Source organism: Rhea pennata, chromosome 1 (genome assembly GCF_028389875.1).
Source record: "Rhea pennata isolate bPtePen1 chromosome 1, bPtePen1.pri, whole genome shotgun sequence".
NCBI lineage: Eukaryota > Metazoa > Chordata > Aves > Rheiformes > Rheidae > Rhea > Rhea pennata.
The window spans coordinates 152,420,750-152,437,008 of record NC_084663.1 but is presented as its reverse complement, the minus strand read 5'-3'; the positions used below and the strand labels follow the sequence as shown (position 1 = coordinate 152,437,008).

The 16,259-nt window shown below is 37.3% G+C and overlaps 1 protein-coding gene across 1 annotated transcript in view; it reads left to right on the top strand.

The window, feature by feature from the left end:
• Positions 1-228: 228 nt before the first annotated feature.
• The window catches only part of CUL4A (cullin 4A), a 41,852-nt gene continuing 25,821 nt past the window's right edge, over positions 229-16,259 (top strand). Inside the window, exons 1-8 of the mRNA XM_062601677.1 lie at positions 229-466; positions 1,089-1,204; positions 5,656-5,759; positions 8,217-8,286; positions 10,062-10,135; positions 11,694-11,856; positions 14,453-14,542; positions 15,737-15,819. Coding sequence (XP_062457661.1) covers positions 286-466; positions 1,089-1,204; positions 5,656-5,759; positions 8,217-8,286; positions 10,062-10,135; positions 11,694-11,856; positions 14,453-14,542; positions 15,737-15,819 — 881 coding nt within the window. The 5' untranslated portion in view covers positions 229-285. The remainder of the gene's footprint in view (positions 467-1,088; positions 1,205-5,655; positions 5,760-8,216; positions 8,287-10,061; positions 10,136-11,693; positions 11,857-14,452; positions 14,543-15,736; positions 15,820-16,259) is intronic.

Sequence of the window (16,259 nt, the reverse complement as noted above, 5' to 3'; positions counted from 1 at the left end):
GGCGCGGCCAGGGCTGCCTCAGCGGCGGCCGCGGGAGCCATCTTGTGAGCGGCGGGCGGCGCTCGGTGAGGGCCGGCGCGGCGCGGCCCGGCCCGGCGCGGCTGAACTTGGCAACCACCCGCGGGCAGGGCCGGGAGGGCGGCGCGGCGGCGGGGGAGGGCGGTGGCCGCGGAGCAGCAGCAGCAGCAGCAGCGGGAGGAGGAGGAGGGAGGCGGGGACGCAGCCGGCCCCGGCCCAGCCCAGTTCAGCGCCTGGCCCTGGCCGGACGCGGCGCCCGGGGCGGAGATGGCGGACGAGCCGCAGAAGAAGCCGCACTTGTCGGCCCTGGTGGGGCACACCAACGGGCTCACCAAGCCCGCCTCGCTCGCCGCCGCCGCCACCACCCGCGCCGCGGGAGGGGGAGGAGGAGGCGGCGGCGGCGGCGCGACCGCCTCCTCCAAGAAACTCGTGATCAAGAACTTCAGAGGTGGGTGCGGGGCCGGCGCTGCCGGCAGGTGCCGGTGCCAGCGCCGCGGCCCTGCCCTTTCCCGACCTTTGCTTCCTGCTGGCCGGGCCGCCGCCAGCGGGGAAGCGGCGGGTGGTGGTTGGCGGGGGGGAGGGTTGTGGTCGCCCGGGGCGCCGCCGCCGGGCTCTTCGGCCTCGGCCCTGGCTCCGCGAGGGAGGCGCCTCCGCGCCGCGGAGAACGTTTCTGGTACCGTCCGCGCCTTGAATTAAGGGCGCAGTGGGAGCGGGCGGGTGGTTTGGGGCCGCAGAGCGCCTGTTCGGTTCGGGCGCCCAGCGCACGTTTAACGGCTCCGCCGGGGGTCGCGGCAGCCGCCTGCCCGCCGTGCGCGGGGCCCGCGCTGAGCGCCGCGGGGTCTCCGCGCCTGCTGCGCCCGGCGCCCGCCCCGGTGCCGGGGAGACGCGCAGAATTGGTCGCGTTATTACTGTCGTCGTTGTCGTTGTTTGTTTCCAATGTAAAGGATCAAGCAAAACGTCACGTGGTGGAATTGAATAAAGCAGGCTGGAAAAGATCGCTACAAATAGCCGTTCCTTGGGTGGTCAGTTTTTGACTGCTTGTGTCTTTTTCATTTTCTTTTTCCCCACAGAAAGGCCGAAATTACCAGATAATTATACTCAGGACACTTGGCAAAAACTTCATGAAGCAGTGGGAGCGATACAGAGTAGCGTTTCTATTAAATACAACCTTGAAGAGCTCTACCAGGTAAGACGCATTTTTTTTAAGTTTATTGTAACAGGCAGGAAATTAACTGATTTGAGACTTTCATATACTTACTGATTAAATAGAACGTGTCTTGATTTGTTAGGAGTGGATTGCATGTTCAAACTGTTTTCTTGGTATTCTTCTTCTAGACATTTTGTACTTTTATGGAAGAGTGGCTCTCAGGCCCAGGGAGAACTACCTGGGTCTGAGGTTATAGAAAAGCAAATTATATTGTGAGACATGGAAAACTGTGTCTGGGCAGGGCTGAGATTTGAGTGTCAGTCTCTCCCAAACTCTACCTATTCAGGATACTGAAAATAGGATGTTACTCTTGGTTGGTTATGCAGACATATGTTGTATGATGATTTCTCTTCTGTATGTACTTCGATGTCTAGTGAAGAGCATGTTAAATAATGATTGTAATAATAATTAGGCTTAATCATCAATAGTTTTTTGGGGATTGAAGTTGAGTCGGCAACAAAATATCAGTTTGCCTCTAGTTCATCTTACTGTTACATTTTTGGAAGAACCAGTGTCTTAAATTTTTCTGTTAAAAGGTGAAAAATTATTGCTGAAACTTCTAAATTGCTGGATAGTGGATAGGAGGGGTAAAAGAAAGAAATGAGAAATGAGCATGAACTATTTCTTCTTTACCATTTTCTCTGTTTATACTTGGTCTAGTTTTGGGGTTTTTTAAATGCAAATGCTTTGAGATATGCAACTTCAAGGTTTTTTTTTTTCAATAATTGTGGTTATCAAAAAACTGCTAATACAGTAGGTTGGGCTACATAGTTGAAGTTATTATGAGGCTTTGGGGATGCAGGTGTTTGATCTGCAGATGTGGATCTCATTGTCAGATCAAGACTTAAAACATTAATATTCCTATGAAAAATCTTCTAAATGTTTAGTAGAGGTAGGTTTGGTGTTTGAAAAGTGTAGACTATGAGGGAGGAAAAATCCAGTCTATGTTAGGTTTGTGCTCAATCAGCATAAATTTGAGAGCTGGCTACACTTTTCTCTATGATTAGTTAAGATATTTAATATATGGGTGTAAAACGACTGATTAAATAAATCTATATTCAATTCATATAATTTGGTGCTTTTAAATAAATAACCTGGCTGTGATTTAATCATCTGTTATTACTTAGATGTTTGCAGAGTTTGAAGTACATAACACATTTTATGATTTTAAACTTAACATTTGAAAAATCTTGCTTTTTCATGCCTAGCTAAAAACGTGCAGATGGTTTGAATTTCACCTAACTTGTTTTCAGAGGCTCAGAAATCAGATATAAGTAATATGGGCATGAAATCAAGTATAGACTTGAGTTCTTGCAGAAGAAGAAGAGATTTCAGATAAACTATAAAGGGAAAACTGTTTCTTCCCTTTTTTGTTTATATGCTCATTTGCAAAAACTGCTCGTTATAAGGCCAGTTCAGTAATATGTCAAGTAGTGGTGCAAATCAGAAATATTCCTGCACCCTAAGTAGTGGATGTGAGTCTGTCTATGTGAACATACTTACTTTCATGCTGAAGGAAAAAAAAAAAAAAAAGACCAAGTACATCATCTTTTGGAAACCTGATCTGTACTTACAGATCATTCTTAAGAGCTTAATGGTGAGCACAGAGTCTACAGGGGAATATTTTTGTGTGTGTATTAGTTCTTTTTACTATCAGGGATTTTTTGTGTGCGTCTTTATCTGGCATTTTGAGAGGAAGTGAGAGGCCTACAAGGCTCAAATGTGGTAAGCAGGCTAGTATACCAGCCTGCTTTTAAACTTATTGATTTATCTATCTGATTTGGCATAGTAGCTGAAGAAAGAGTGAAGAACAATCTGAAGGGTACTTCTTTCAAAGCATTAAAAACGGCATGAGATAAAGCATGAAGGTGCTTGGCAGGGATGTAGTCAATGAGCAACTGAAGGGTGGCAGTTAACTTTCTTCTACTAAAATAGAAATGATCCCTAGTGGTAACTTGCAAAGATTTTGGTACAGGTAGCTTGTATTGATTGGATAGAGAAGGTGGAGCAGTGCGAAGAAATGTCAAGTGAGGAATGAGTGATAAAGGAAAACTACTTTTGCAAAAAGCTTATAAATAAATTGAGATGGAGTGACATTGCCTTTCTTGATGATATAGAGTAGGATGGAAAAAAGTCATAGTAATGAAAGAAAACAAGTGTTCTGACTAGAAAGTTATTTGTATGGAAAGGCCGTGTCTTGGACAGTATCATAAAATATGTGCAAAATGATTAAGTGTGGATACCACTCATGTTGAATTTGTCAGCTTACTTCATTTTTTTTTAGTTGGATCAAAAAACAATGTAGGCACCTATGTCACTATGTGAGAGTGAGATTTTTCTTTTTAATATTACATCAAAGTTGATGAAGCCATTAGTTGATATGCATTTAAATAAAATGACATCAGGTAGGTTAGAATTGCCCATGGGGAGATCTCTGGGAAACAAATTCACTTTCTGTGTTTTTGAAGATCAACTCTTCAGGATATAAGAACCTATAGAGGAAATAACGTAAGTAGTAGCAATCATTGGCAAGCTAAAAACATGAAGAGAAAAGACTGTTTTAAACAAACCATTAAAGGGGTGATTTTAAATATAACTTTTATTAGATTTATGCAGCTGAGGAGTCTGTGGTGTTTTCTGTGTCGCATCACTGTAAATGTGATAATTGTAGCTGTTTTTTAAACTAATTGTTTGAAGGATGAATCAAATCAAACTCCTTCAGAAAGACAGATGGCAAAAAATCCGAATAAAATGGAAGTTGAAAGAAATTATCAGATCATGTTACCATCACCTCCTCCCCCAAGAAAGCAGAAACAACTAGGTAGAGAAGGTACCAAGCTGATAAGGTGCTTAAGGCTGTAGTTTGAGGTACTTAAGCAAGTACTGCTACTTAAAGAGGCTCCCCTCACCTCTGCATTGCCCCCGTGAAACAGTGATGAACCTTTACCATTACTTTGACAAGCATAGCATTTTGTATTACGTACAAAGAAATAAAATACCAAAAAAGATAAAATTTGAGGGAAGCTGATTGAAGACTAAGTCACTGAGAAGTGTTGAAACTTTGTTCCATATACATTGATGCTGTCGTCAAATTCATCAACAAAATAGGACACTATAAATCCTCTCAAGCAAAGTGGGTCAGTTTCAGTTGCCCAAATGAAATAATGCTTTAAGTCTTATGCAATACTCTCTTCAGTATCATCTCACAGAATAAAGAAAGTTGAGGTGAAGTTAAAGAAGAGATGACTGGATTTTTAGTTCTACAGATCATGTCTAATGACTTATGATAATTTTATTTAGAGCACTGAATGGCCAAGAAAATTTGCTGTAAATCATACAGTTCTCATAAAATATTTGGCTGCCTTTATTGTGGTTCATTTTAGATGGTATGGTCTATTAATAAAATAATTTATTGAAATGCAGCACACACAGTGCACCTAGAACAGGCTAAATATAGGCAGTGGTATCCCATTGGGCTGCATTTTCTATTTTGCATTCTCACTGAGTTCCTTGTGAAGAAAATAGGGTAAGACAACGTAATTATTGTATAGCTGAACAGCAGTATTGTGTAGCTTTCTAGAGGTGTCTCAGCATAGTCTAGATCATCTGCATAACAACTCAGTTTACATTAAAGGAGCAACCAAAGAAATGCTTGCTTTGGGGCAGAACTGATCTTCTTAATCAGCTGTGGATAAATCCTCAACTAAATACTCTGAGGGTCCAATAAATCAGTTCCAAGTCTTTATTTAAAAGTTCCTGAGTTTACATTTTTTATCAATAATGTATGAATCAGTGGAAATGTTCTGAAAAAAGAGTAATAAAATGACAAGACAATAGCTATATTTATTTACGATTTAGAGACAGTGGTTGCAATGTTTAGCTCGGATGTTATTTCTACCTCAACTGATGGATGTGAAAGCTGGAAATCTACCTATTTAAATGTCTGTGGGGAAGAATGTTTAGTGATTAAGCAGTTAATCTATAATAATGCTGCTGTACATCAATATTCAACAATAACTCATCACTCATCCCGAAGATTACTGAGAAAAGAAATGATTTTTTTTTTTTTAAGTCTGTGTGTGTGCAGGGGGGATGCACAAAATAGACCTACTGTAAAAGTTCCACTGCTGAACAGTATTTGCAGGAAAAAATTCTTGTAACATGTGTCTGTAAACATTACTCAGACAATAATGATGGATCTTATTTTTGGATGAAGTCTGACAATGTGAGAAGGAGCCAAAAAGAGAAAAAGATCATGAAAACTTAATTTGTCTTCATAGTTAGCTAATTTCATTTCATTTTGATAAGTTTTGTTTGGTGCATAGAAAAATAACTCTGACATTTTTCTCTTTGGTATTAGTTTTGATCAAATCTGATCAAATCTGACTTCATTTTTTTTTCCATTTATAATTTTTTTTTTTGTTTTTTAGGCCGTTGAAAACCTCTGTTCTTATAAAGTCTCTGCTACACTGTACAAGCAGCTGCGACAAGTCTGTGAAGATCATGTAAAAGCACAAATTCTTCAGTTCAGAGAATATCCTTTTCTTGTGCACAGAAATATTTAGAACTGAATTTAAATATTTTTTTTAAAAATAATGCTTTTTTTTTTTTTTAATTACAGAAGTATTTCCCAGTGTTTTAAGAAGTTCTTCTTTGAACACTTATATATAGCTTCAAGACATGTTCAACTTTAGTCAGCTGGGGGGAATAATTTTTGTGTACAGATAAGTAGCATACGGGTAACAATTTTCTTACCATTTTAACATGTAAATTTTGAGTGTAAATTTTACACCTAACCTAGAACATTTCAGTAGCACTACAAATGTAAAATCTACAGAGTTTTAGCAACAGGTATTGATTTTTTTTTCTTTTCTTTTTTGGAAGGTGAGTAGTTTAAGTTGTAATGCAGAGATGCTTACAGTACCAATAGTGTGGAAAAAAAAATCACAACAGTAATTTTCAACAACAGTAGTGCATGTCTTCTATAACAAAATTTTCAAATGTAAGATATGGGCATCTGTTTGACAAATAATCATATGTAAGGGAGGCATTCAGCAATCCCTTTATGTACCTCATTTGCACCTCAGAAGGTTTCTAATTCACTAGTGAAAGTGGCTGAAAAAGTCATTGTCTTCACTATATAAATGAACTGGTCTTGAGGCAGCTCCTAGACAACCATAGTTTGCAGCCAGGCATTTAAAGCTACCTTTCTTAGTGTTGTATTGAATAATCTGCAAGTGATAACCTATTAACCATCCTGCTGAAAGTCACTCCTGCTCATGAGAGAGAGCTGTAAGTTGAGAGCACTTGGCAGCCTTTGGGACCTACAGAATGCTCAAGTTTTAAGATAAGTCTTTGCCTACTTTTCTCAATTTGGGCTTTCCTTTCCTGGCTGAATTAAAATGCCTGTAGATCTGGAGGCTTGGGTGCAGCTGCTGCTATTTTTTGAATCCCATTGTGCTTTGTGTGCTGAGAATATGCTTTATGTGATGGTCATCTTTTGGCCCAGTGGTTACACTTGCTCAGGAAGGAGAATAAATAGAGTCCAGACTTGCCTGGCAGACCCCACGTTCCTGGAGAGCGCCTGAGCAAACAGGTGCTGGAGAGTTTCTTAGTAAACAGATGCTACAGTACTTTGAGTAGTTAGCTCTGTTTCCCAGGTCTCTGTATGTATTTGTCAGAAAATAATTCATTAAAATAGAAAAAAACTAGGGAAGGGACTTAGAAGGAACCCTCTTTCTAGGTGAAAGTCTTAACTATGGTTTGGTAGGGATTCTCTGTTTCTCAGTTCACTTCTTTCCCCAAATAGGGACCTGCTGTCATAAAGAAGATGAATTGCTTCTGTACACTTGCTTACTTTCTCCCACTCTTTAAAAATTAATAAATAAATAAATAAATTTAATTGTCTGGCTTAGTCCCAGCATGTTTGTTGTGAATCTTGGTTCGAGCTTCTGGCTTCTACATAGCACATAAAGAACACTCATACATAAATCAGCACTGTGAATTCACCTTTTAATTAGGCAGGTGACTTTTCAATGGTATTAAATGTGATGTATTTAAAATCTCATCTAGCTGAAAAAATACATTATTATGTCTGATCCAGGGCAGATTTTTTGGCTGAGTGTACAGTAGTCTCTTAAACAGAAATGATCTCTGTGAACCAAATCCTTTAGTCAACTCTAAAACAGAGTAGAGTCGGTCAGTTTTGCACCCTGTTTTTCAGAATTCAACTAATATTCTGAAGAGGTGTTTTAACACTTGTGTTTTAAAACTTTGGTTTTTTTCCATCTTTAACAGAACTGATAATTCAGAGAGTTGAGAATTTTATATTTTACAGGTATACCGTTTCATGTCCCAAGGACATGAGATTAGAGTAATCAGATTTGGCCAGAGTAAGTTGAAGATGATACTGTGCATGAAAGGAAGGTTAAACCATGTTTGCATTTATTAATATGATATATTATAGTTTTGAAAGCATAAATAACAATTGGGTTTCTTGTGGAATGAAGAAAACTTTATAGTTTACTTAGGAAGACCTGGAAATGTATATGGAAAGATCACTGTTTGGATTTATTGAGGATCATTTAAAACTGTAACTGCTTTTAAAAGATTAGGGTCACTCCTGTTGTGCACAGTGTGAACTAACTAAACAAAGAAATTAAACCTTTCAATCCAGCTCACCTCAGCTGATGATAAAGTTGTTTTTGACGCTGATGGGATTTCTTATTTAAATCTGTATCAAAGTTACGCAGTACAGCCACTAGATGGTGTTACTGAAGAGCGGTGAGTGTTACTCTTTGAAAACACTGGGAGGCTTTTTGGAGAACTGCCAGCCTTTCTGCTGGGCAGAAGTTTTGCTGTTAACCATTTACCCTTAACCAGTCCCAGTAACATCGCAGTATGCAGAAAGTAGACATGGCTGGCAAATATAATCTCTAGAATTTGATCTCAAAATTACTGGCAAGCAAGTTTTCCTTAGCAGGTGCTGTACAGATTCTCTGGATAGTCTTTTATTTTTAAAGAAGATAAATAAATGCTGGCAAGATCATTGCAGACAAATGGTAAGTCAAGTAATTATTCAGAATACATATTCGTGAGATGTGAGATCTAGCAAAAAGGCACTTACTGTGTTTTTACCTTGGGACCATGTTGCATCATCTTCTCCAAATCTCAGTGTAGTCTTTCACTTCCATTTTTTCAGTGGGGGACATTGGTTGTTGACAACTATATTCTGCTAAGTTGTCCTTTTTGCCTTTAATTGCTTTCCTTGTGATAACTAATTGGAATAGCACTGAAAAATGTATAGATGCTTTTTTATTTTTTTATTTATTTATTCATTTTTTTAATGAGTGGAAAGAAAAGCTAACCAGACTATGCTGAAGCTGTTTGCTACTTATAAGTAGCAAATTTTAAATAATTGAAGAATCCCAATCTTTACTTTTAAATAGCCCCAACAGCTGGGTTATTTGTGACATTTTCCTTTTGCAAGGCAGAGATAAATATCCTGATCATAGGGCTAAGAAATAGGAATATTTAAAAAAAATGTTTAAAATCTCCTTCTTTCTCTCTCCTCTTCTTGTCCTCTGCCTCCACAGCGAATAGTATTATAGCAAAAAATACTCTTTCAGAAAGAATTCATGGAATTGTTCCTTTAAAAAAATGCATCATCATAATTCTAGAACAGCATTTTAAAAGGAGAGTCTTCATTACATTTAGCTTTGATTGCAAAGGCCCCAAACAGGTAATTTCCATTTTCATTCCTGGAAGTACCCTTCTTTCCTGAGGAGGATGGGTGGTGGTATGTGCTTTTTATCTGGAATAAAAATGGAAAGCATCATGGAAGCTACTCAGAGCGAATTAAACAGGCTCATGAAAATGGATTCGAAGTTGATATTTTGCCTTGAAATTTTAATTAAACTGACTCATAGTCTTACAAAAATTTTTTTCTAATACAAACTATTTAATTATTTTTGAGTGTTCCTTTCCCTTCCTCCCCCCTCAAAGCAACAACCTGTGGCATATGGCTTTCTTGACCTTATGTTGAATTAGCGCGTGTAATATTTAAGAAAAAAATCAGCATCATTGCTGTTTTGTTTTAATATGCTTGCCTAGAAGCTGTTTCAGTTTGAGAATTGCTTCACGAGCAACTGACGGCAAGGTAGAAACCTTTTAAGTAGGTGGGCAGCTGGGGATAGAAATCGCTGTACCTGACCCGGAATTGTGTGAGAATCCTGGGATACACTAATGCTAAACTGAAAGCTGGGTAGCCTTTGTATGAAGATAATTCAAACTGAATTTTGAATGAGAAGGAACTAAAGAAATCTCCCTCCCCTGGCATTCTTAGTGAAGAGAATAGATAATACATTTATACATTCTTCTCCATTAGAGAATAATTTTTCTCGTAAATTTTGGCAACTAACTTTCACTATGAAAAGATCTGTTGCATAACTTATAACTATTTCTGCTTAAAGTTTCTCCTTTAAAAAGTGAAAAGCATGGCAACGTGTATTTTAGGGTGTTTACAGAAAGTCTTGCTACTATTGCCTGAATGGTTGATGTATTTCAATACACTAGATCTCATAGCAGGCTAGGAAAAATACTTAGTTAATGTTTATGAATTTGGAAACTCTCTGGGATGTACTTGGTAGTACTGATTTGTCATGGTGCTTAGATAATACTAACATCAGTAAATTACTTACCAGCAGCTATACAAATCATCCAAAGCTGAGGATAGGTACCTCAGCAAATAAGATAGGAAAAGTTACATCACATACACAGGTAAGTTGCCATGTGCTAGTAGAAAGAAAAAAATTTTATGTAATTCTTAATTTTTCAGATCATGATCAGAAGCATTTTCTTATTTTTGGATCGTACATATGTACTTCAGAATTCAATGCTGCCTTCTATATGGTAGGTATCTATAAGTGTTCCTTTGTATTTTTTATAGTTTGAATATGTTGTTATATTTAAAAGGTTGAAAATTATTTTTTTCACTTTTTGTGTAGTAGGTCTACAAAATTTTGTGTTAATTTACAGAATTTTATGTATCAGTGTACGCATGTATCATTTCCTCCTTCTCCAGGAATAGGAATATTCCTTTTAAAGTGAAGGTACAAGGACAATAAGGTCAGTGAGCATGTGCTCAAAAGTTAGGGCATATATTAATTTGTAGTTGTCACAGCTTAGGTGAAGCTGTCTGTATGGGGAGCGGCCTCTGGCTGCTCTGTCTGGGCCTCAGCAGTGGGCCAGCATTACTTCAGATGCTCCTGATTCTGGCAGAATGAATTTTTGACTTCTTGCTCTTATTTTTAAATAAGTTATATTCACAAGATGCAGATCATTTCTCCAATGCTGGCCTCTTGAGAGTGGAGACCTGTGGCTCAGAGCTTTGAGGTTAAGGTCAGCAACCGCAGATCCTCCTTTACTTTAAGCCCACCATGTCCACAACTTTGGGTACCTGTTTTTCAGTTTCCTTCCTGAGGGTTATTTTATATTACTAAAGCAATCAAACCTAGATTTTGCCTAGGTTTTCCGATATGATTACTTGATCTAAGACAATGAAATGTAGATAGATTACGAAAATAACAACATGCCTTTTCCTTGCCTCTGTGCTTGTGAGAGTTTCTTGCACTGTTTGAGTCTGGCATCCTTCTCCCATCCCTTGATAGTTCTATGGAACATGAAGTCTTTTTTCTGACGTCTGCAGTAATTTTCCCCCACCTTTTTCTGGTCGTTACTCAACAGAATCTTCTTTCTTAAGCTTAAGGCAGCTTCCTTTTACTTTGTGCCATTTAAGGGGTCTAGCCATACTTGGCATCTTTTTTCCCTCTCACTGGAAAAATACCATTTAACCTGATACATATGAAGAAGATGGAGGTAACCAGTTTTATCTAAGATTTCTCTGTTTTCCTTGGCCAAGATGACATTTAATGATTTGTTTCTTCATGGTCAGACATAGAGGCACCATTCCTCATCATCTCAGTATGAAATATAAATGTGATGTAGGTGATCATAAGGTCCTAAATATACAGAGAATTCGTACTTTTGAGCAGAATTGATAAATTACACATAGATTCACTGATACTGGGGAATTTTATGCTGAGGTGTATGTTCAGATTTTTATTATTTTTATAATAGTAATTGTTCTAATAAAAGGAAAAGATATAATCTATTATGTGAAGTATGTATAGACTGTACATAGTTTTCAGCTGAACTATATGCATCCTGTAGTGTATGACCTGGTATTTTTATGGTAAACCTTATTATAGTTTCCTTAGTAGACAATCTAAAAGAAAATACATACACCATTAATATATTTTCTCTTTCTATAGTGCATGTTTGTATATATATTTTTTCATATGTATATATTTTTCTCAAACTAAGATACAGATTTTGTAAATGAAACGTCTTTGGAGCATGTGAACTTAAAGTTAACAAAATAATTTATTATTTTTTAATATTCGTGCAGGGATATGGGGCTAGAATTATTTAGAAATCATGTTATTAGTGATAAACAAGTTCAAAACAAGACTATTGATGGCATCCTCTTGCTGATTGAACGAGAACGAAATGGTGAAACTGTGGACAGAAGTTTGTTGAGAAGTTTGTTAAGCATGTTGTCTGATCTACAGGTGAGTGCAGCAAACTTTAAAGTCTATTTCTAAATATAGCCATTATTAGTAGACTTTCCCAGTTTGGGTTCTACACAAATAATTTTATTCTTCTAGCAAATGTGCTTCAAAATCCAGTCATTAGATTAATAAACAGCCTTTTCTTTACCCTGTGCACAAACTTTCATTCTCTGTTTTTAAGTAAGATCTTTTTATTTTCCTGTTTTCTTAGCTGAGGCAATGGCCTGCTGATCTTAAATAATAGGTTTGCAAGTCTTTTTAATATGTGTGATATTTTGTCTTACTTGGCCACTACTTTTTAATCATAGTGCAGGTTGAATGTAGCAACAAAAACAAGCTACCTTTGTCACTGTAAAAGGCGTTTTTTAGCCCACATCATGGGTCCATATCACAATATCACCATCTTGACAAGTTCTTAGCAGAATGGCCAAAGATGGAATGGAATGCAAAGTTAAGGCAAACGCTTTCAATTTGCTATGGTCAGTCAATAACCTAATGGAATTTTCCAGTATAATAGATGATAAGTCACCAAATAAAATAATAAATGTGCTTTTGACTCCGGCATATTTTGTCCTCTGGTCAGCATTGCAGCCTTCTTGTGTGAGGTAGAATAAAACTTGCAAGCTGTCTGTTCTTACAGAGTGTTTAGGTTACTGTGTTCTCAGGTGATATATGTTGTTGTGAAATGCAGTAAGATTTTTAAAATTGTGAGGAGGTAGATTTCAAAAAAGGCTATTAAATGGGCCTTTATGGTCAGGCAGCCTACCTGCTTTTCTGCCTTTCATGTTAACTCTCCTGACTTTTTCATCCATAGCGCTCTAACACAGGAAAATTAATAACTGTAATGATTCTATTTGAGAGCAAAGGCAAACTTACTCTAATGATTTTTTTAGGTCACATAGTGATGATTTTGCATGCTGGAAGAGTTGAATGTGATTTGTGTGTTCTTCCCATTTTTCCTCTCATTATTTGCCATTTTTTTCTAAATGCATCAGTTTTCTGTAGATACTGACATTTTTACTGTTACTATTATTTAGCAATGTACTCAGCTAAGTAAAGAGGAAAAATCTCCTTTACTGGATCCTTCTCACAGAACAGGATTTAAGTGTGCCTTCTCCTTCATTGGTTTAAAAATGTAATTTTCTCTCTTTGCTAGGTAACCTAATGCAATTTGATCTATTCTTTTTACCATATCCCTCACTATAGTGAGGTAGAGATGTACTCGTAATTCTGTGACTACAGTCAAGGATCTCTCCATCTCCCAGAGAAGTTAGCATAGCTTGTGGCAAAAGATGAATTAAAACAAATTTTGAATCTCATTTAAAGCAGTTATGGTCCTAATCATCTCTGGTTTTAGGGACTTAAGCAGCTGAGATCCTGCTACTGTAAGTTGGTTCCTGTTCATATAAACCTTATTGTATAGGTGTTTCCTGTTCTATAGGTTTATACAGTGTCATACCAGTTCTGTACATTAACATGTTAATGTATAGGCTGCAAGGTTGTTACAATTATTCTGAAGGAATGGAAGGTAAAGAACGAAATCTACAATTTGATCCTGTTAAACACGAAGCTACTGTAAGGAGTGGAAGGTTGAGGTAATGGGTTTATGTCTGTTTGTGATGCTGAATAAGTGAACTATTGCACTCTGAATGCATACTGAGCCAGAGGTTTCATTGTTAAGTTTGAAGCGTTGAAAAAAAAAACAAATTTTGAAAAATCCATAAGAAAATTAGTCAGAATGTGATAATGAGCTTTGCAGTCTGTTATAGCTTTTGGAAAAAGTATTTCTTCTTATTCTTCCTCCTCCTCTGGGAATCTTACTTCTTCCCCACTCCTGACTGTCCCTCTATTTACGTGTTATACCATAGCTGCCATCTTCAGGCTGTTTAAATTATTTTATATGTATTTCAAATTTATTTTATATGTCTATATTTTACATGTATTATTTATAATAAATCCATTCTAACTTATCTATGCTGAGTAATGTTAATTATTACACAGATTTTTTTCCATGTTATGATTGTTCTTGGTGCCCTTTTTTTGCACAGCGCCTTGTTTCTTCACCAGAGAAAGCGAGTTCACCTTATTTGGTATAATTCGTTTTTCTCTAGAGCCACTGAAATAAACTTGGCTGGTCTGAATTAATGCCAGTGTTGTTCTGAAGAATTGTTACTCAGCATACTATCATTTAACTGACAGGAATTGCCTGATTTGTGCCACTAATTGGAATATTATCTTTGCCACAAATATATCAGCAGGAGTCTTGAGGTGGATTGGCTGCTGTTATTATGCACTTATGCTGAGTACTGGCATTGCTCTGTGTGATTTAATAAAAATAGACAGATTTTTATTTAGTACTGATTTGAGTACTGATAACTGAAACGCATTGTTGCTGCTTTGGGAAGTCAGCAGTGAACTCAGTCATTCTAAAACCAGCAGACAAACGAAGAACTTCTGTTTTTATATAATGTTAATCTGACCCTCTTTCATAGCTCTGTGCATTCTTGAGATATTACTTGTCCTCTATGTCTGACATTTAAAAATATGATACTGTTATTGGCAGCTTAATGTAAATAACTAAATATTTATTGAACAGGTTTATAAGGAATCATTTGAACAGAGGTTTTTGGAAGAGACAAATTGCTTATATGCTGCAGAGGGCCAGAGACTAATGCAAGAAAGAGAGGTGAGTGCATGCTATAGCTGACTGCTTTTATGTCCGTTTAATTTTCTATGGAATAATGGGAGGACTTCTTGTAGTGCCATAGTATGGTGATGCTAAATGAATTTCACTGCCGTATGGGCACGCATCCACATGCACAGACCTAGGTGGGGACTACAGCATTCTGTCTAATGGAAAAACAGAATCCAGGCGGCCTTAAAGTTTTAAATACGTGATTAGTAGTGGAGAAATCCAGTGATATTTTGTGTAGCTAAAGACGTGCTACCAGAACGTACGTGTGCACACAAAGCTTCAAAATACGCCATCATGTTATTTTGCCCAAGAGCTATAATATGTCTATTAGTTTTAAACACAAAGTAGAATGACACTATCTTGTTTATTTTGCTATTTTATTTTGCTTATTAAATAGATGTTTTTATTTTCTATGCTCTTAACATAAAATTCTACTGTTCAAATGGGCAGCCTGTAAATGTGGATAACTGAAACTATAAATCAAAATGTTCTGAAAACAGATGTTTACATTGCACTGAAGTAAATTTTTGTGTCTAATCCTGTTTCATTCACCTCATTCCCTGAAATTCCACTGGGACTTGAGGTGAAATTGCTTTGAGACTTAGATATTTTGAGAACAAGTGTCTTACTGCTTTTATATGCCTAGCAAGAAGATGTGGATAAAAGAAAAGTGCATGTATATGTGCACATACACACATATATGTGTACATACATGTAGATATATGCATGCATGTATACATAAGTGTTTTGGTCATTTGGAGGTTGATTTTCATACCTGTGTCATAATAAGTGCTTATGCTTCATGATCTAGGTGCCCAACTGGAGGAATTGTCATTGAAATAACAGAGCTCCATGGTTCACACCGCCTCTATGATATTTTAAGGGCTAGCTTAACTCACTGGGATTTTGAGAAAAAACAATTCCTCTCAGAAATCCTCAAATTTCTGTGCCTTTCTGAGAGGTCATATTGTAATATTCTAGTTAGTGTACTTGTAATACTTCTAATGTGAAGTAACATCAATTAATAAGATTATGCAATATATATTAAAATTATGGTGGAATAATCCTTTCTGATTCATACTCTCTATAAATTTTTACTTTAAAATAATTGTCACATAACAGGATTATCTGCCTTTTATACTTTTTAATTCAAGTGTTGAACTTGGCATTCTTTTGTCTTGCTAGGTCCCAGAGTATCTTCACCATGTTAATAAACGTTTAGAAGAAGAAGGAGATAGAGTAATAACATATTTAGACCATAGCACACAGTGAGTACAAGTTTTGTTGTTCTTAGTATAAGTCAAGCATCCTTTGTAAAACAGTGTGATTTTTCCGTGCATGTAGAGAAACAGATTATTTCCATACTGGTTTACAGATACTTTACTAAGAACACCTCTGATACAGGTTTGTTTTGTTTTAAGACTTTATTTTTATCAAAACTAATCTCTGGTGAGGGGGAACAAACTTGTCTGGAAAGATGTCCCAGTGCAAAGTAAAATTAGTGAAACATTATATAACAACTCAAATTTTCATTATCAAAGTAGTAGCTGATTCTAACCATTCATGTGCTGATAAGGAAGTGTCATTAGGCAAAAAAAGTTAAATATTGACATAGGATAGAGAACAGAAATGATACTTATGAATAGATCAGGATGTGGACTTAGAGTAGATCAGCTTTGCTGCAGCTGCTGCCCATGTATTGTGCAAG